The 19,876-nt window shown below is 38.6% G+C and overlaps 1 protein-coding gene across 20 annotated transcripts in view; it reads left to right on the top strand.

Annotated features, from left to right (window-relative positions):
- The window catches only part of rims1b (regulating synaptic membrane exocytosis 1b), a 72,661-nt gene that overhangs the window by 18,630 nt on the left and 34,155 nt on the right, over window positions 1–19,876 (top strand). For 17 of the 20 annotated variants that reach the window (XM_028017873.1, XM_028017890.1, XM_028017870.1 and 14 more), the window contains exons 3-6: window positions 5,003–5,014; window positions 5,471–5,491; window positions 14,456–14,751; window positions 15,450–16,336. In XM_028017873.1, the coding sequence (XP_027873674.1) occupies window positions 5,003–5,014; window positions 5,471–5,491; window positions 14,456–14,751; window positions 15,450–16,336 (1,216 nt within the window). The remainder of the gene's footprint in view (window positions 1–5,002; window positions 5,015–5,470; window positions 5,492–14,455; window positions 14,752–15,449; window positions 16,337–19,876) is intronic. The other 3 variants (XM_028017871.1, XM_028017872.1, XM_028017874.1) reach the window with 3 other exon arrangements.

The following is a 19,876-nucleotide window of genomic DNA, read 5'->3' as shown; positions in this document are numbered from 1 at the left end:
TGCTGTAGATAATATAATAGCTAGTTCTTCTGCTTCTGTGCTGTGTTTGTATGCTTTTTCCTCTTGCTTCCTTGCACACTTTGAAGAAACCAAAATGTCCCAAAAGAATGGCTTTACTCCCGACATAGGCCTTTCAAAGCTTTCTTTTCAAATGAAAATGAGGGTTTTAGTGTTGTGGAATGATTATGAACTGAAGCACCTTTGCACACTTGAACATGAAAGCACACTAGTTTTGGCTTTTGTGTTGTGATGGTACTGTATTTGTCAAAGTAAGCATGTCAGCCTTTGATTGTGTTGCTTTTCTCAAGCCACATCTCCAGGACAGCACAGAAAAGAACAAGGGTAGCTAGCTTCAGGCTGCATTTCACTCAACTCTTATCTCTTCAGAATATTATTGTTACCATAAAAACTGAGACACTGTGTCTGTTGATGTCTGCAGACTAGTTTAAATGGGCAGAGATATAAACAGACAGTGGAACACATAATTTAAAACAATGGACTTTCAGGGATGAAAATAATGATTATGTTGATAATACAAACCTACTAATATTTCTCCTGATTAGACAATGATTATCTTAATCCGTTATCTTTCTCTGGGCATGCATTCAGTTCTCAGTTTTGGTACATGCTTATAGCCTCTTTTTCAGCACACTTGTGACATTATCCTATAAATTTTAGCTGTAAACAAAAATATTTTTGGTGAAACAAAGATTGGAAATCTGACCTACTGAGGACAAGTCAATCTTGAATTAATAGATTCTTCACTGATTTCAGATTCGTTACATCACTGTTTGTGATTTTTAGAAGCTTTATTCTGTTGGCAATAAACAAATAAATTGAAGCACCTAATTTCAGTTTGTAATATTACATCCAGACCACCTTAAATGAGGTCAAGCTTAAAAAGTGCAACAACACTGAAACTAAACTGGACTACTCTACACAATTTACAACTCACTGTTTTCACAAATGGCATCGTTTGACCAATCTTGTCAATTGAGATTATTTACTGGAGCTGAATAATCTTTTGAAACAGTGAAATAGTTGTTTTCTTGAGTGCCTAACCAGAGGTGATGAGGGGCCGTTTAGGACAAAATTTACGTTTTGTCTCTCACACACTACCAAAAGGTCTCGCATACTCCAAAGAAATTGCCACGCACACTCCAAAAAATTACGTTTTGTCTCACACACTACCAAAAACTCTCGCATACTCAAAAAAATTACGTTTTGTCTCTCACACACTACCAAAAACTCTCGCATACTCAAAAAAATAGCCACGCACACTCCAAAAAATTACGTTTTGTCTCTCACACACTACCAAAAACTCTCGCATACTCAAAAAAATTACGTTTTGTCTCTCACACACTACCAAAAACTCTCGCACACTCAAAAATTACTCACGCACATTCAAAAAATACTCAAATTGCGTATACACACACTACTAAAATGTCAAACACACATTCACAAACGTTAACTTTCTCGCTCACATACACTACTACCAGCTCGCGCACATACACACAAACGTTAACTTTCTCGCTCACATACACTGCTAACAGCTCGCACACACACAGACGTTTATCTCTCACATACCCAAGACTAAAGTTGAACACACACACAGTACTAAGACTCGTTTTATGTATGTGTGAGAGCGAGACTCTTTTTGAATGTGTGAGAGTTGTCACGGAAGAGGCGGGGCATACTCTAATTCGAAACGAGAGAGAATTGGTCAGGCAGCTGCCATTTTAAACAATTAGAGTTAGCCATGTTCGGTATAGCAAACTCTTTCTTCTTCGGCACTAGTTGGCGCCGGTTAATAATTCCTGTAATACTGGCACCCAGTGGACAGATTGTACTACAGCAATTTTGCTATTTTTAATCAATCAATCAGATTCATTTATTTCTATAGCACATTTAATCTACAAGAAAGTTAAACGTTCTATATATATTTAAAAGCACAAATATACTAAGTAATAGAACATACAGTGAGTCAACAATCGAAACTTATAGTTTAGGATCTACGCATGCGCAGTTTGATCCAAAAATTATGCCCCGCCTCTTCCGTGACAACTCTCACACATTCAAAAAGAGTCTCGCTCTCACACATTCAAAAAGAGTCTCGCTCTCACACATTCATAAAACGAGTCTTAGTACTGTGTGTGTGTTCAACTTTAGTCTTGTGTATGTGAGAGATAAACGTCTGTGTGTGTGCGAGCTGGTAGTAGTGTATGTGAGCGAGAAAGTTAACGTTTGTGAATGTGTGTGTGACATTTTAGTAGTGTGTGTATACGCAATTTGAGTATTTTTTGAATGTGCGTGAGTAATTTTTGAGTGTGCGTGGCTATTTTTTTGAGTATGCGAGAGTTTTTGGTAGTGTGTGAGAGACAAAACGTAATTTTTTTGAGTATGCGAGAGTTTTTGGTAGTGTGTGAGAGACAAAACGTAATTTTTTGGAGTGTGCGTGGCTATTTTTTTGGAGTATGCGAGAGTTTTTGGTAGTGTGTGAGAGACAAAACGTAAATTTTGTCCTAAACGGCCCCTCATAAACTTTGGCGATGTCATATCCATCTATCTACGACTACTGCTAACGCATTAGCAAGCATGTATATGCCATCTTAACTTGAATACTCTTAGTTTCACTTTTTGTTTTAGTGTGTAGCCTGTCGCAAAGCTTTCGGATGTAGAATTTCTTATAGCTGAACCTAAAATAAGCCTCTTTATCTAGCTACAGGTCTGCTATGTTTCCCTGTTAGAGCTATATTTTAATCCCTTGCATGTCTAAATTCATGATATAAAATTTGTGATTGGTGCACATATAGGTTTTGCTTTACAAAGACTGAATTTTACACTAATATGTGACTTTAGGAGTTGTGATAAAACAGTGGAAGAAAATGCTCTGAGAAAGCTCATCTTTTAAAGTGAAAACTTCAAAGTTACACCGTCTCTACTTAGCTAAAATCTGTTAATAATCTTCTGGATTTAATTAGATAACTAATGAACACAACACATGAATACTCTGACTAGCAACAGTCATATTTGAAAAGATTTAAGAAGCAAAACCCCTAGCTATAAATAATAAAATAATGGTAAGGTTGCTCCAGATTGGAACAGTGTGATTTCCAACCCATAACCAAACATTTTTGTGCTATTTTAGGACCCAACCCTCCTCCATCTAAGCCTTCTCTGGGCTCCCCTCCAATTTAAGAGAGAACACTCCTTCTGCTTACTTTACCTGAATCTCAGCCCATCATCCTCAGCATGCTGGTGGCCAATCTGTTCAGTGTCCACTCATCCCGGCTGGGACTAGAATCACACTGGGAACACATATACCCAGGTCTGAAAATATCACTCAGATTATTGGATAAATATAGTTTCCCTGCTGGTGAATTCATTCATCTCTCTTTAAATGCAAGACATGTTAAAATGTGGAAGTGAAAAGACTAACATGATCATTGACTACAATGAATCAAAGTGAAATCAGACTGCCCTCACAGTGAATTGTAAATCACAGAACAAATGTTTTTTTGCGCTCCCAGTCCAATAATTGAATCACCTGAATACCATCACTTAATTTGGTAAAATTTGTGCTTTGCCTAATATGCTGAAAAATTTTTGTCTTGTTTTATTAGCTCAAGGCTTGTTTTTTTTTTTTTTTTAGTAAAATCTTACTTTAAAAGGCTGTTTTCACAGTTCTTTCTTATTATTGTTTGTTAATTAATTCATGATAAACACTAGAACAATAAATTAAGGAAAACATTGCACACTGCATTAAAACCTAATAAAAACAATACATTAGAATGAAACTTTTGAATACTACCAGAATCCCTGAATGATGAAAACTTACATAGGCACAATTAAATGTTGCAGTGGGAATATTTTATTTGTGGAGGACCATCCAATATGTAAGGGTGATCAGTCAAGTTACTGTTCTTGGTTTACATCTTAAAACAGCCAGCTGTCATGAATACACCGTCAACTGGTTATTATTATAACTTTGTAGAACTAGGATTTTAATTTTTGCTTCAGCTTACAGTAAGCGTTGGATATTTTCTTTATCTCTTTTACTAGCTGTTTGTGGCAGAAAAATAAGTGGTTCCTTGTTCAGCCTTCTTTATCACAGTTCCAATTGTTTTAACATTATAACAATTTCTTTAGATATAAGAAAGTTAAGCAGAAAACCTATTTCCTTCTTGCCGTTCAATTATTTATGATGATAATCAGGAACAGCCCTGAATATCATGTCATATTAATTCGGCACAACAGTAGAAAGCAATTGATAACTAATTTAATGCTCATGTCTACTCAACAAAGTGTGTTTTAAAATTCTTAAAATATTCAAATTTGTTAGTGATACCAGTGGACGTTTGTTTACGTGTTCCCAGTAATTAACAAGTCAAAGTAAAGTTAGATTTTCTTCTACATTTCCCTGTGTGAAATTATCCTACAACAAAATGAAGGAATTTATTTCAAGGTTTCTATTTTTACACATTTTAAGTAGTGGTTTTGAAAAGGTAGCGAGGTACCACACAAAATTTATGTGGTATAAATAAGTGCATAAATATTAAGCAGTTAAAAGAGTAAGCTTGTACTTAGAAGGCTAGAAAGAAAGAACATGGAGGAATGTGGCTTTTGATTAGCTGAGTTCCTCCTTTTGCAGGGGAGGTGTAGCCTGATGTCATGCCAAGCTGGCTCATGCATGTACCTGCAGCAGCATTTGCATTAAGTTGTGTCCACCATCTCAAGACTCACTAAATATGAAGTATGTTTAAATATCCTGCAGAATGCAACTAACAAGTTCTGCACCACATCCTCTGTCTCCCTTCTTTCTTTTGTCACTTATTCTTTCACAATATCCACATCATTCATGTGTGGATATTTCCCTTCCTCTGCATTTTACTTCTTGCATCGTTTCTGCTATCAAAACATGTCTTCCTTTCCTCTTTTCTCCAATCCTTTTTTTTTCATTTTTTCCTAATTCTCTCTGCTACCTGGACTGCATGCCACAAAGGAGGACAAAGTGGTTAGCATCTCTTTTGTGTTCTCTCTGTGCCACAAATGTGATGTGTTTGCCCTTTAAGGGTTAAAAAAAGACACTGGCTGCTTTCAGATCTGGAGCTAAGACCTATCACAAGTGTTGACATGTCATGAAACATTGTTGGAAATATGGATAACTGTGTCATGTAACCTTTTGCCTGGTGTGTAATTTCCAATCTCAAAGAAAGAAAAAGAGATGAAGTTATCAAACCCAAGAGAGAAAGCTATCAGTTTGGAATGAAGCCAGTGTTTGCATAAATCCACTGATGGATTATTGAATCCACTGAGCAGACGGAGTCCGTTCAGTTTATGTCTCAGAGCGTCTATCATACTTTTCTTCAACTTTTTGGGTTGGAAACCCGCAGCTGATGTGATCAAAAGCATTTTTTTAAATCTTCATGACTAATCCTGTGTCCATTGTTTGTCTCCTCCCCTTGCAAAGTGTCTCATAGTGAAGGACAGGGTAAGGACTGTTTGGTAACAGATTATTTTTTTGCATGGGTCACAGATATTGTTCCCTCTCCCACATTCAGGTCTGTGCTCATTCACAGTTTCAGAGGTGAAATGCAGGGTTAGGATCAATTCTTTTGGTTCATATGGTTTACCATAGCTGCGAATGAGTTCAGACACTGAAACTCCACTAAGAAGCAGACCAAGCATGAGGAATAACACAAGCTGTCTTCAGCGTCTGACCCTCTATTAGCAATCCCGACCCTTCTTCCCATGGTTGTGGGCATGACTGTGCTGGGAGAGGGGGGGATCTTAAAGATTAGATCTGGGTGATTGGTACTGCAACTAGCATGAATATACTGTAGCAAATAATTTTTCCCCACAAAGCTTTCTCCTTAAAACACAATGATGCCTGTGCACGTTTTCCTGTCTTTGTGTTTGAGACGAGAGCAGCCTTACCACGGGGAGACGGGCTGAGTTCAGGTTCATTAGTTCCTTTTAGTTTTCTTTAAGAAACGTGTCCAACTTGGCCATCCATCGAGTTTGTTACTACTATTACTACTCTAGCAGGCCAAAGGAAGCAAATCAAATATTACCTCTAGAGCAGGGCTCTTCTCAGCCTCTAAAGATGGTGAGTATTTCTGTATTTAAAGGGGCAGTATTGTATAAAATCGACTTTTTTGAGCTTTACATCATGCTATAATGTTATTCCCTCATCAAAAACATATCTGAAGTGTTGCTTTGATTCTTTCATGTATGTTTAAGAAATTCTTTAATCTCTTGTGGCAACTATTCAGCTGTCCAAAATGGTTGAGAAGATTAAGCACTGCCTTAGAGGACAAAGCTCCTCCTTGAAGCTGCAGTTTCCAAGCATCAGATCTTCCGTCTCACAGAGCAGACTTCCCCCACTCAGCTCCTTCAGATTAGCCAGAAGTAATTAGCAAACACCTGGTGGAACTGTGTGTCTCCCAAGCTCATTATAGGAGCTACTTCTCCATTCAATGCTGGTAAAAGTTAAAGGGTTAATAGAGGAGCGCTGTTGTGATAACATCCTGAAGGCGGAGGACAAGTTTCTTAAAGAGACAAAGGCCCAATTTTAAAATGTTAAACTACAAAGTCAAATTTCTTCCAAGTCATATTTGATAAATATTGGGTTTTTATAACAACTCAAGGTAACAAAGTTACTGGATCGTGCTATAAATGACAATACGTGCAAAGAAAACACAAAATACTGTCCCTTTCAGGTCAAGGTTTAGAGTCAGCGTTTTGGCCAATCGGTACATATCGTTTCAGTTGTTTGAAATAAGTTGACTGAGATGGAGAGTGGATGGGTCTCTCAGGCCATTTGCTCCACCCATTGACTGGTGTGATCTGTCAAGAGACGTGTTTCACCTTCACTGCAACAACTTAGTCAGACAAAGACTCCTCAATTCACAACACCAGAAAGTTCACCCCTAAAAACAGTTCTCATTTACAAGCTTAAGAGTTTTACTTTATCAACGTATGCGTTTGAAATGTGTTCTACAATGTTCTTAACTCATCTGGTATTGTATTTCGAATTTAAAATGCCATCATAATTTGAAACAAGTCATTTGAACAAAAAATATAGTTGCAAGAATATCTGGCAGACCTCAGTAGACAAAAGGATGTATTCTACCTGATGAGTGACAGGTTGTTTTTTCCCTTTTGTTCTGCAAAAAGTATCACCAGCTTTCAACAGATGGTATTTTTTCCACGCAAACTGCAAAGACATAGTATTTGAAGATGCAATATTGTTTGCTCTGGCTGCAATTAGCCTAAATATAAACAAATTGTTGTGTTTATTCTAAAATATATTCATTATTGTAGAAAAGGATTTTTTTGTTCAAAGTTTCTTGTCCCTTTTCTCTTATTTTGGTTACACATGTTTTATACCAAACTGATTTTATTATCAGACAAACATAAGCTAAGTAATAACAAATACACCAAATTATTATTTAATAATCAAGTCATCCAAACCAACTTGGACATTTGTGAAAAGTAATATCCCCCCCTAACCTGATAACTAGTTGTGCCATTCTTGGCAGCAACAAATGCCATGAAGCATTTGGAATAACTGGGAATGAATTCTAACTCCTGCCAGACCAACACTTATTTTAATAAATCTTTTCAAACTATTCAGTGTGTCTGTAATGGATACCTTCACTAGAGTTTAAGAAAAACCAAACAGAACAGTTTTAAATAACATTTGCATCTCAGTCTTGTCCTATCATAGCAGCAGTTTTTTTTATTTTATTTAGATCTCTGTCAAAAGGGGGGCAATTACTTTATCACAGGAATTTTGCCTTTTCTCCTTCATAAATCAAATTATTTAAAAACAGCTTTTTGTATCATCTTAGGTGACCTTTCTCTGATAAAATTTGTTTCTTGATCTGCAGTTGAGCATAGAAAAAACCCCACAAGTCTCTAAGGGAACAACTACTTTTTCACAGACTTATTGACTCATTGAAATTTTGGCAAACTGCATAGGTGCAAAGAGATACTGCTTCAGGGGCAGATCTGCCTGTGGCAGCACAATCTTCCACAGTATGTGATCCATCATGTTCAGTGCTGTTATCCTTCAATGCAGAAGATATTCCTTGTGTTATTGAATCACCTTGCTCTTATAATGCTTTCGTTAGCTTTTTACTTCTACTGCTAAGTTATTCTCTGCAATATTTGATATGCAGTGAGCAAAAAAGGCTAAAGGCCTTGAAAATAAAATCCATCTCTTTTGCAATATGTCATGTACATTTCAACTAAAGAGCAAATCTGTTTGACAGAAATATATATGCACAAAGAAAAAAACTGCAACAATTAGTGTAAATGTGCATACCATTTGACAAATCCTTTGTCAAAAGGTATGCAAAAATACTGCAAAAATTATAGAATAATAGAGCAGATGTACTTTAATAATCCCAAAAAAGGAAATTTGTTTTTCATTGGGCCATAGGAAATAACGTATATAATTCAGTGACTATAAATGGTGTAATATTTATGGCCACCTCATTCTTAGAGCAACCCGTAACTGGTCTGTGTGAGGAAACTGATGTCTGTTACTTAGTCCTTTTTGTGAAACAACTGCCCTGCTTTTGTTGGTGTTGTTGCTTGCTAAAGGCTCATTGTTTATGTGTATTTAATGTCAGCTCCAGATGGCTCCCAGAAACGAAACTAACTGCTGACAAGCCATGTCCGTGTAGAGGAGCAGCACTGCCTCCCAGTGGAGGACAGACAAATGCTGGGTGCTAAACACATATTTGGTGCCAATGTAAAAAGATTTGTTCAAAAATATTTGTGTAATGTGAACTATTATTTATGATCAGACTTCTTACTGAGTCACATTTTAGCTCTTCCTTAGGTGTCTCAGGCTTGTTTGCGTATTTTAGTATCTTGTCAGCTTTGAATAAGTTTATGTGTGGTAAAAGTAAAGATGCACTCAGACACATCCACAGAAAATGTTTCTGACTTTCTGCTTAAAGCTGACACTGCACTTCCTATACCGCACTGTGTACTGCATAATCTTAGTCATGTTTGTCAGTACTGGATGACTAACCTTCTCTGATCACACTCCAGCTCTATCTTCTCATCCAGCTCAGATGCCTCCATAAAACTCCTACAGAGCCTGTCCACTTATGTCTCCATTTAGCATCCTTCTGTTGCAAGTTTCTATTTCTGTAGCCCCCTCCGCCCTCCAAACACACACGTTTGCTGTCGCATTATCTCAAAACCGTGCACATACTGTTTAATAGTGATAATCAAAACTAACGTCCCCATTTAGATTTTAAGAGATGCCCCGCTCAGAAGCAAAATTCCTAGTTGAAAGAAATTTATTCTAAATCTAAGTCTGCTAGTGATTTGAATTATTTTGAACTTCATTTTAATATGTAATGTTGCACTGGTAATTGTGCTACCCGAGTTCATAAAAAATAAATTGAAAACACGTTTTAGAATTACCCACCCAGAATGAAAAAGTAAGAAAAATAATATTTTTCTGCTATTATTAAGTTGATCATTCTGTGTCAGGTCAGGAAAGTATTCTGATTAAGAAAGTTATTCCTTAAACTATTATCTGTTTAAGGATAATAGTTAATTACCCCATTTGCATTTTTAGCTGCAATTCAAAAATAAGAAACAATATAAATAAGAAAAGAACCTTCAATTTTTGGCATATTAAGGCTGTAGATTTTTTTTGTACTGTATATACCATGAGATTTGTCAAGCTTAGATTTACCTCTTTGTCGATACACTATCCATTCCTAAAAGACCAAAAGAAAAAAAAAACAATTCTGGCACTGTTCACAATTCAGTGTGGTTCACGAGGTAGCATGCGTCATCCTAAAATCTCTACCATGCTTTTGTCCATTATTGCCACCATTTTTGAAATCCTAAAATGCGCTGATAAAACTCTATCATGTCATGTTTTTGACTCTCATTAAATGGCCATCATTTGTGTCGAGAGTAGTGAAAAACAGCTAAAAGTCGTCTCCACGTCCGATGAAAAAGAAATGAAGAATTTGTGCATTTACAGCCTCAACAGCTGTGCTGTTGTGCTTTCAGCCGATCTCCACCCTCACCATGCTTCCTGCTTGTAGAGTTGATCTACTGCCTTATTAAGAGAAATGGAGCATTATGTTTTTTGCGGTCGTCTTTCTTCCAACCATTCAGGATTTATCACTCAGCCATGAACGATGGCACTTTACGCCTGCCGCTGCCTCATATGTCATGCTGTCTGGTTGTGTGTTGAATGCTGGGTTCCCTGCACACTCCCAGAGCAGACTGCCCCTTCCTCACTGATCTATCACCCTCATGACGCCCATCCATTCTTGCCCTTTATGGAAAGCTGATACTCATTTAGAGGCTTGAATGAAAGCATCTCACTGCTGTAAGCAGAACTGCTGCAGCGATGCACGACTTCACCATTTGGTTAGCAGATGCACAGAGGAAACATGTGGGTGGCAGAGGAAGGGGGTTGGTTTTTAGCACAGACGTTTGAATGGCAGATGTGTGGTGTCTTCATTTGTCAAATCAGACAGGTGTACCCTGCCTGTATGCTGAAGAGACAGAATGACATTGCAAGGAAAAAAGGAAAGTCAAGAAAAGGAAGCAAGGGGAAAAGGGGTTTTGTCATGCTATAACTATAAACCTCAAGCTATTAGAAGCGTTTTGCCAATAAATGGTTTATAATAAGTTTTTAAAAATAGCCCAGAGTTGTGGAGATAAACTCCTAAAACAGTGACGTCCTGCAGGTTATGGCAGATACATATGTACAAATAAAATTTAATTTATGTTAATCCACAAGACATATTATAGCTGTTTTTGTACCCCAAAAAACATGTACATGAGAAATTCTGGGTCCAAATGAATTTTTCAAAGAAACAAAGTTTTACCATTACATATTAGAGTAATCTATTCTAACAATATAGAAGCATAGTTAATCCAGATAGCAATTCTAAAAACTACTATCTGTGTGTATCCCCGTAGAGTGAGAGCCTACTTATCTTAACTGAGAGACCTAACATATAAACTACTGTATTCTTTCTAAGGCAGAACTGGTGTTTTGAAAAGGATAAAACAGCAGCTCTAACATGAAGGTGCAGGTGCCTAGCTTTCCGTTGAAGCACTTCAAATGAAAACCAAAAAGCCTTTGCAAAAATACAGATTTGTTTCTTTATTTATAAAAAAACTAAACAAAAACTGATGCTGCAAATAGCCAACAAAGTGTTCATTTTTCAGTAACAACTTCCACACTGATGAGTGCAGGAGTTAATGTTGCTTACTACCTGTGTCTAGTTCATTAACTGGTCTTAAAAAGATTGGGATTTATAGTTCCTGATGAGCTAATCACTGATGATGGTGTAGTACCCATATGTTGAAATCTGTCTTAAAAGCTCAGCTGACTTTGCTGCATAAACATTTGGAGACAACTCAGAAGAACAGCTCGTTCCATCAATTAGTTGGAGAAACATGTTTAAGAGAAGATGAGGCAAGCTCTGGTGCTATTCAGATGACACAAAATGCTTTGTTTAACCCAATGACATATACAGATTGGTAGGTAACGTAGCAGCTATTCTATTTGTTTTCAAGTTATTTCCTCCTGAAAATGTCAATTATAACCTTTAAAAATGTCTATACATATACACACACACACCCACCCCCACGCACACAGACACACACATATACTACTGTATATACAGTATATGCTAACAGTAAAATTTGTTTTGAGGAAAAAACATATAATTAAATGCATATTGTGCTCCAAAAATAAAGAACTTTCAAGGAAATGTGTCATATCTGTTAGTAACTCTGGGAACTGAGGAGAATCCTGAAAGTGTATGTTACAACCCCAGAAATAAGTGATGCCCATTGAAACCAAGTATTTGCTTTACTATTAAGGCAAAAAAAAAAAAACAGGAGAAAAAGAACAAACACAAGGAAGCTCTAAGCTTCAGGGTCTCCAAAGCCAAAACAACAAACAAAACGCCCCCATATAGCTCTATCTTTAACAGTAACAAAAGAGTGCAGAGCCTGAGCTTCCTGTCTACCCACAAAACAAGAGAAAAGGGGATTAAGCAAAAGTGGCAGAGAACCCCTACCAGCTTCCACTGTGAACAAAGAAACTTGCCTTTTAGAAGTGCACAGTTACTCACAGAGAACTAATCACAGCAGACTGCTCAAGTGCACAATGCAGACAAGATAGATCAAGTACCAGGAAGAAGAGGCTTGACACTTTGAGATGGAGTTCTTTAAGCAGTGGTTGATGATCTGCTACAGGTCTCAGCGGTGGCAGTCAGACAGAGCTGATACAAAAGCAGACAAAAGAGCTCTCTCGTGAGGACAGCCCCTAGAGGTCAGTGACTCTATTGCAGTGGAAAGTTAAGGATTGTGAGCGGGTATTCTCAGTTAATGATGAGCCGAATAATAGTGAGAAAATGAAAGGATTACTGGCCATTTCTAATCTGCTGGCCGTCAGCTGAAGAGGAAAGTCAGAGGGAGAAAGAGGTGGCAGTGTGACGCTGGGCGGCAGCCTGACAGCTGTGCGGAGCGCAAGCAGCTGATTTAGCTTTAGATTAGTCTGGACATGCGCCAACTGGGATTCAATCAGGCCATGATGAATGTGGTTTGGCACACTGAAGGCTAAATGCTAAACTGACTGCTAAATGCATCTCAGTGGCTGTCAAGGAGTAGCTTTTTGGATTTTTCTAAAGGCCAAGGAGCTGTTTTTGTTTTTTCCGGGGGAACACATAGGACATCGGTGTTTCTTCGTTTCTTTGGATTTATTCTCTGCAAAATAAACCAGAGGGATTATAAATGCGGAGGGAGATAAATCCTGTTTTTGTGCTGTCGAAGTGAGGTGATATTCAGTAGCCATGGCTACATGTAAGTATTAGAGGTCTGCAGAGGCTTTGTGAAGAAGAATGAAATATCCTTTATGTCCTTTAATCGTATTTGAATGCACCAGTGTCATTTTTTGAGAACAAATTATGCATCTATTTACTGTGCATCGTAAAAAAACATTGCCTTCTTGTCCAGCAACATTAAACTTAAAAGACCAACACCTAAAGAGCTAAATACTTTTGGTCACAAAACCAAATATTTATCTTTGCATGACCTAAAATGACTTAATACATTAATAAATACAGATTTGTTGTGTTATAAGAATGCATTAGTGATACAAGTTTTAATTAAGCAGTTTTTTTATTTGCTAGCTATAGCTGAATTAGCACAACTTTCAATAAGAAATTTCAAGGTATGTAACTGATATTCAGTTAAATGTTGAAAAAAAATAGAATGTGAATTATTTCTGAATTAAGTTTTTATTTTTAAAATAAGCCTCTCTCTGGAGTTGTTTATCAACAGATTAACCTTCAGTTTACTTGGCCGCTTAGCTATTTTAAACCCTCTAGTAATTTCTCCTTTTTCAGGTTATAATTCTCAACAACAAACTATTTCATGCATTTAGCCAAATGACTTTGGCTTTTATGCCTTTTGGAAATAAATAGTCATAAAAAGTTCATATCTCAAATATAATTTCACTGACCTGTACACATCTAGAAAACTGGATATTAAGGCATATTTCCTTTTGCTATTCAGATCTCTTTTTGGGATAGTTCATCATTATCCAGCAAAAAATGCAGCTAAAAATATTTTGCATATGCTTTTTAATGTGTTGTGTTTTCCCCATCAGTATATGTGTTGTTTGTTTGATTGCATTTTCTACCTTTCCAATCAATAAGGCAGTTTTGAACATCTAATTTTTAATTGAAAACTTGAGTATGCATTTTCTTTTAATAAAGTTCCTTGAGACGATGTTGCCCATTGGCATAACATAAATGAAGTGAACTCAGTTGAAACTGAATTCAAATAAGCAACGTTCTGCAGTAGACATTATTCAGTGGAACCACAGAAGTAAATTATTACAAAATTTGAGTAAAACAATGATGCCAGTGTTTGCTTTAAGTCATTGGTTGTCGGGTACAAAATATTCTTCTGACTGGTTCAAACTAACTGATGATTGGTGTAAAATGACACATTTCACAGAGTGACTTTTTTTTTTCTAATTTTCAGGTACAAAATGAAAAATAAAGGTGCAAAATGACCAGTACTTTTCCCAAAAATTTCATATGTTTTGCAGATTTTGGTTTTACATCACTTTAATTTATATAAAGCTCAATTTAGATACAGCCTCTCTTCTGGGTTTGGTGTGAATGGAAAAGGGGCATGTTCAAGGAGGAATGCTAAACATTTTTAAAACTAAACAGGCAAAATCACCTCCCATAAACTGCTATTCAATTGTTTTATGGTCTATTTATTAGTAAGTTTTATGGTTCTTTTGCTATTTATGTTTTGCAAAGTATATGTTGTATATACCAAACCACTGATATCTCTCTCATGTTAAGACAATTTATTTCTGTCTTCTGAAATGAGTCTGTAAAACATGTGTTTCCTTTCAACCTTTCAGGTAATGTGGGTTTGCAACCTGTGCCGTAAGCAACAGGAGATTCTCACCAAATCAGGAGAATGGTTTTCGGGGTCAGGAGTGCGGCCCGGGAGCCTGGGCACCTCCTTGAAAGACCCGGCCACAGGAGGTGAGGGTCAGCGTGACAGGAAGCTTCTCCGCTCCAGATCGCAAGCTCCGCCCTCCAGCACAAACGCAGGGCCGCTGGACGGGACACAGCTGCCTGCCGGAGTCCTCCATGCCAAATCTGGTGACACCATGCCTGGCTCTCGCTCCCAAAGTGAACCACCAAAAGAAAAGTAAGTCACAAATTGAAAAATTGGATTTTATATGTTTCTGTCTTTATACCTTATGTCCACCATTTTCCACTTTAACAATAAGAGCACTAGGAAAAAAGTTCAGTAATACCTTGTCATACAAAAGTTTTAGATATTGGTCCAGGCCTCTGTTCAGATTACTGCCATGAAGTCTTCATTGGGAACTTTTACAAAGCACTTAGAAACTCCAGGATTTCCAAAACTCAGCTACTAACATTTAAAAGAACCTTCTTCTGATCCACAAAACCCTCAACCTTAGGCCCCTAGTACCAGTTAGTTAGACCTTCCACACAAATAGGGCACTATGATCCTCATTCAATGGCTCTTTGCACAAACCTCCATAGCTTTGGGGTTGAGCTTACCTTTGTAAACTCATCTGAGGATGGCAATGTCATATCACTGAACTCTTAAGAAGCTCCTCAAAACATAAGACATTTACAAGCTTTGTAAAGAGTCCTTGGTTTTATTGAGAGGCACTGTATAAAACTAATAAGTTATTATAACTAATGTTGTCATCCACATAACATTTCTTATCCTTGTAAATTTTCCTTTGATTCTGAATTATTAATCGACTGCAAACTTATTTAGCAATAAAAAGACAACGTAAAATAGGATCTAAATAGTTATTGCTAGAAATGTGTGTTTAGATTCGACAACAAGTATTGTCTCTTCTTATCTAGAAAAAGGCCAGTATCCCTTCATGAGCAAAACGGTAGGGGAGGGATGGGACGGGGCAGTGGTCGCAGACCTCCTGGCAAGCTTCAGTCTCAGTCATCCCTGGATGAGCGTGTGAGCACTGGAGACAGAGAGAGACGGTTCGGAGAAGGACGGCGACTGGAGAAGATAAATTCTCAAGATTATGAGGATGGGGAGGACAACTTGAGGCATACAGGGATGCACCGCAGACATCCGGAGGATGAGGAACAGAGGGAGAGGCAGCGCCGTGAAGAAGAGTTCCAAAATCGTTATAGGAGTGACCCCAACCTGGCAAGGTATCCTGTAAAACCACAAAAAGAGGAGCAGGAGATGCGAATGCATGCAAAGGTATCCAAGGTACGGCACGAGCGACGGCACAGTGATCTTGCGATCAATGAGGTTGGGTTGGGACCAGGTGAAGGAGGTGGTGGGGGAGGTCATGTACCTCCAAACCGTCTGGCCAGGAGGGGTGGAGGTGGTGGTGAGGGAGAGCGCAAGGGCCTCATTGAGAACCACCGAGCCTTTCCTGTTGACAGGACCGCGGGAATGGGAGGTGGACCACCACCTACAGGAGGTGGAGGGAAATCAGGGCCCCAGACTGGAGGGCTGGTGCCTAACAATCTGGGCTCAAACAACTCCCGTCCAGAGACTGGCACAACAAGGGACAAGGGTGGGGACCCCCTGTTGAGGAAAGACTCTCAGAGCTCAGACCAGTCCGATTCTTTGCGGCCGCCCCCTCCTCGGTCATACAAAGGCAAGCGCGGAATCAACAAGAGACAGATGTCCATCAGCAGCTCAGAAGAGGAGGGCGGTTCCACACCCGAGTACACCAGCTGTGACGACGTGGACATGGAAAGCGTCAGCGAGAAAGGTCAGTCAGACAGATGTGTTCAGTCCACTTACTTACTAATCTAAATCTCTCTGAACTCCCATGCCATCCTTTCCTTTTTGAATACTATTGCACAGCCATTGTGATAGTTATTTGCTGAATCTCATCTTTTCTTAGTTATAACCATCTGCTTCTCTTTGTTTAGTGCATTTAAACTAAATTTGATCTCTGCACTTGCTATCCTCTCATCATCGTCCAAGTCATGGCAAAACACATTAACTTGCATTCTGTGCTTGTAAGACTAGAATCAGTGGAGTAAATGGTTACATGGGTATTTGTAATCTGATCTGCAGGGACTGCAGACAGCACTGATAGATTGTGCAAAAGGTCAGACACATTTTTCAAGCTATGACAGAGTTGTTAACCAGAAGAAATGTGATCCTAGAGATGTATCAAGACAGGGTAATTTAGATGCATCTTTAGCTTTATAAGGAACTGTAGTCATATTCTTACCACAACAATAAAACCAGTTTTAAAAAATACATTTTTCAATCATTTTGAAGCAGAGTGAGAATCCAATCCCTGAGACTGTTACATTATCAGTACTTTCAGTGTCTGGACTGTAAAAGTAAATGCCAAGTGATGGAGATTTTGCAGCCACTCATCACAGCGTGCATTACTATATCTGTGCGTCATCTACACCTCTGTGTGCTGCGCATCAGTATAGTCTGCTGCTCTGAGAAAAGCTTTCGTTTATTTGAAGAGTCCCAATGATTTAGGCCAGCAGATTTGTGGAATTAGGTCACTGGCTTGCTGGCTACGTAATGCTCTGCAAACATCCAGCTGCCACAGGCAAGCATGGACTACCATCTGAAATCATTCCTGGTTGTGGCTACACACTGTATACTGCACTCTCAGCATTACTAAAATAAGACCTGCTGGGATAGTTGCTTTCAAGGGCCAGCAGGTGGAGTTAGTTGTGCCCAATCAGCTAATCACCTCATTGGTGACACAAATGGGCTGTTTTAATCCAGATTAATGTAACTCAGAGGACACTAATGGGTAAATAGTGTAGATTCCGATTATTAGCCATTTTAAATACTCAGTGGAACTCAAAAGAGAAAGACGGTTTAAAATACCTTTTCTGTTTTTAAAATAGCTTAAAAAGTTTTTGTAAAGATGGTTCTGCTCAAGTAAAATATTGTCTTTTTTGAAAAAACAACTACATCAGGCATTACGAATGATATTGATGCTTGTGGCAGAATATTGCAGTAGTTTTGGCATGCCGGAACACATAACATAGGTCTTGATGTATAGTGAAGTACATGGTAAATAGACAGAAACAATACTTGTTTGCTTCTCATACCGGTCACTTCAAGGGTTTTGAACCTGGAGCCAAATTTACAGACACACTCACCTTCATGCAATACACAGATTGATTGTGGTTAGGGGTGGACCATATCAGACCATATACCATAATACCGTTAAAAAATAATAAAAACTTGCCCGGAAAATAAATTTTTATCGTGACGCTAAGTCATGGTGTAATACACTCCTGATCAAAATCTTAAGACCAGTCAAAAAATTCCAAGAATTTGCATTTTGCACTATTGGATCTTAAGAAGGTTCTAAGTAGAGCTTCACAATGTTAAAAGAAGAAATCAGTGCAAGAGACAAGAACATTTGAGCGGGGAATTAATTGAAAACTGCATTTATACTCAAACATGATTTTTTCAGCTGATCAAAAGTTTAAGACCATAGCTCAAAAAAACCCGAAAACCCCCCAAAACAGAAACAAAGTGTCAAAAAAAAAAGGATTCAGTAATGAGTAGCTCTACCATTCTTGTTGATGACTTCAAACAATCGTTTAGGCATGCTTGATGCCAGTGTTTCCAGGAGGCTAGTGGGAACGTTGCTCCAAGTGTTGAAGATGGCTTCACGAAGGGCATCCACTGTCTGGAACTGATGTCTATTTTTGTAAACTTCCCTTGCCATCCATCCCCAAATGTTCTCAATTGGGTTTAGATCTGGGGAACATGCAGGATGGTCCAAAAGAGTGATGTTATTCTCTTGGAAGAACTCCTTTGTCAGGCGGGCATTGTGAACTGCAGCATTGTTCTGTTGAAAAACCCAATCAGTACCACACAGACGAGGGCCCTCAGTCATGAGGGATGCCCGCTGCAACATCTCCACATAGCCAGCTGCTGTTTGACGCCCCTGCACAACCTGAAGCTCCATTGTTCCATTGAAGGAAAACGCACCCCAAATCATGATGGCGCCCCCACCACTGTGCCGTGTAGAAAACATCTCAGGTGGGATCTCCCTGTCATGCCAGTAACGTTGGAAGCCGTCAGGACCATCAAGGTTAAATTTTTTCTCATCAGAGAAGACAACTTTCTTCCACCTTTCAATGTCCCATGTTTAGTGCACCCTTGCAAAGTCCAAACGGGCAATTCTGTGGCGTTGAAGAAGACGTGGCCTTTGAAGACGTTTTTTGTTTCTGAAGCCCTTCTCTCGCAGATGCCGTTTGATGGTTATTGGGCTGCAGTCAGCACCAGTAATGGCCTTAATTTGGGTAGAGGATCGTCCCGTGTCTTGACGGACAGCCAATCGGATCCTGCGGCTCAGAGCTGGTGAAATGTTTTGGGTCTACCACTTGACTTTTTTGTTCCATAACCCTCAGGATCGTTTAAAAAATGCAAAATGACTGTCTTACTGCGTCCAACCTCAGCAGCGATGGCACGTTGTGAGAGGCCTTGCTTATGCAGCTCAACAATCCTACCACGTTCAAAGTCAGTGAGCTTTTTTGCTTTTGCCATCAGGAGGTCTTGACAGTGTAAAGACTTCACAGAAAATGACATGGAATCCAGATGTTTGCACAGCTTTTGGCTTTTAAAGACTATGGTCTTAAACTTTTGATCAGCTGAAAAAATCATGTTTGAGTGTAAATGCAGTTTTCAGACAATTCCCTGCTCAAATGTTCTTGTCTCTTGCACTGATTTGTCCTTTTAACATTGTGAAGCTCTACTTAGAACCTTCTTAAGATTCAATGGTGCAAAATGCTAATTCTTGCAATTTTTTGACTGGTCTTAAGATTTTGATCAGGAGTGTATGTGACTCCACTATCACATGCACCAATATTAAAGTTGTCACAGTGAATGCAAACATGGCTGAACCGCCATAAAAAACAAAGAAGAAGCTGGTCAACTGGTCTACAGTATTGACTGGGCCGTATTTCACAGAATTAGCTTATATATCTACGGTAAGGTAAGGATATACAGTAGCGTCTGTAGTGTTTTGGCCGCTGCAGTTCCCGTACTCGCTGTTTTCTGCCCTGCGTCACCTCGCCTCTCCCCTTCACACAGAAAGTATAAACCAGTCAAACACGACGTAAAAAACTTTCTGAAACACCGATGTCTTCCCAGAAAATAAATAAATGAATAACTCGCAGCTTTGAGCAAGGTTCAGGGCCACCGATATATATGAAATAGGAGAAGTATTTCCTGACCGTTTTTTCAGCTCCCGGTTGACTGGAAAGCTACTCAGAAACAGTAGCATAGAGAAGAAGCTAGCTAGCTGCAG

The sequence above is a fragment of the Xiphophorus couchianus genome, chromosome 5, assembly GCF_001444195.1.
Source record: "Xiphophorus couchianus chromosome 5, X_couchianus-1.0, whole genome shotgun sequence".
Taxonomy (NCBI): Eukaryota; Metazoa; Chordata; class Actinopteri; order Cyprinodontiformes; family Poeciliidae; genus Xiphophorus; species Xiphophorus couchianus.
This window is presented reverse-complemented; position numbering and strand designations above follow the sequence as displayed.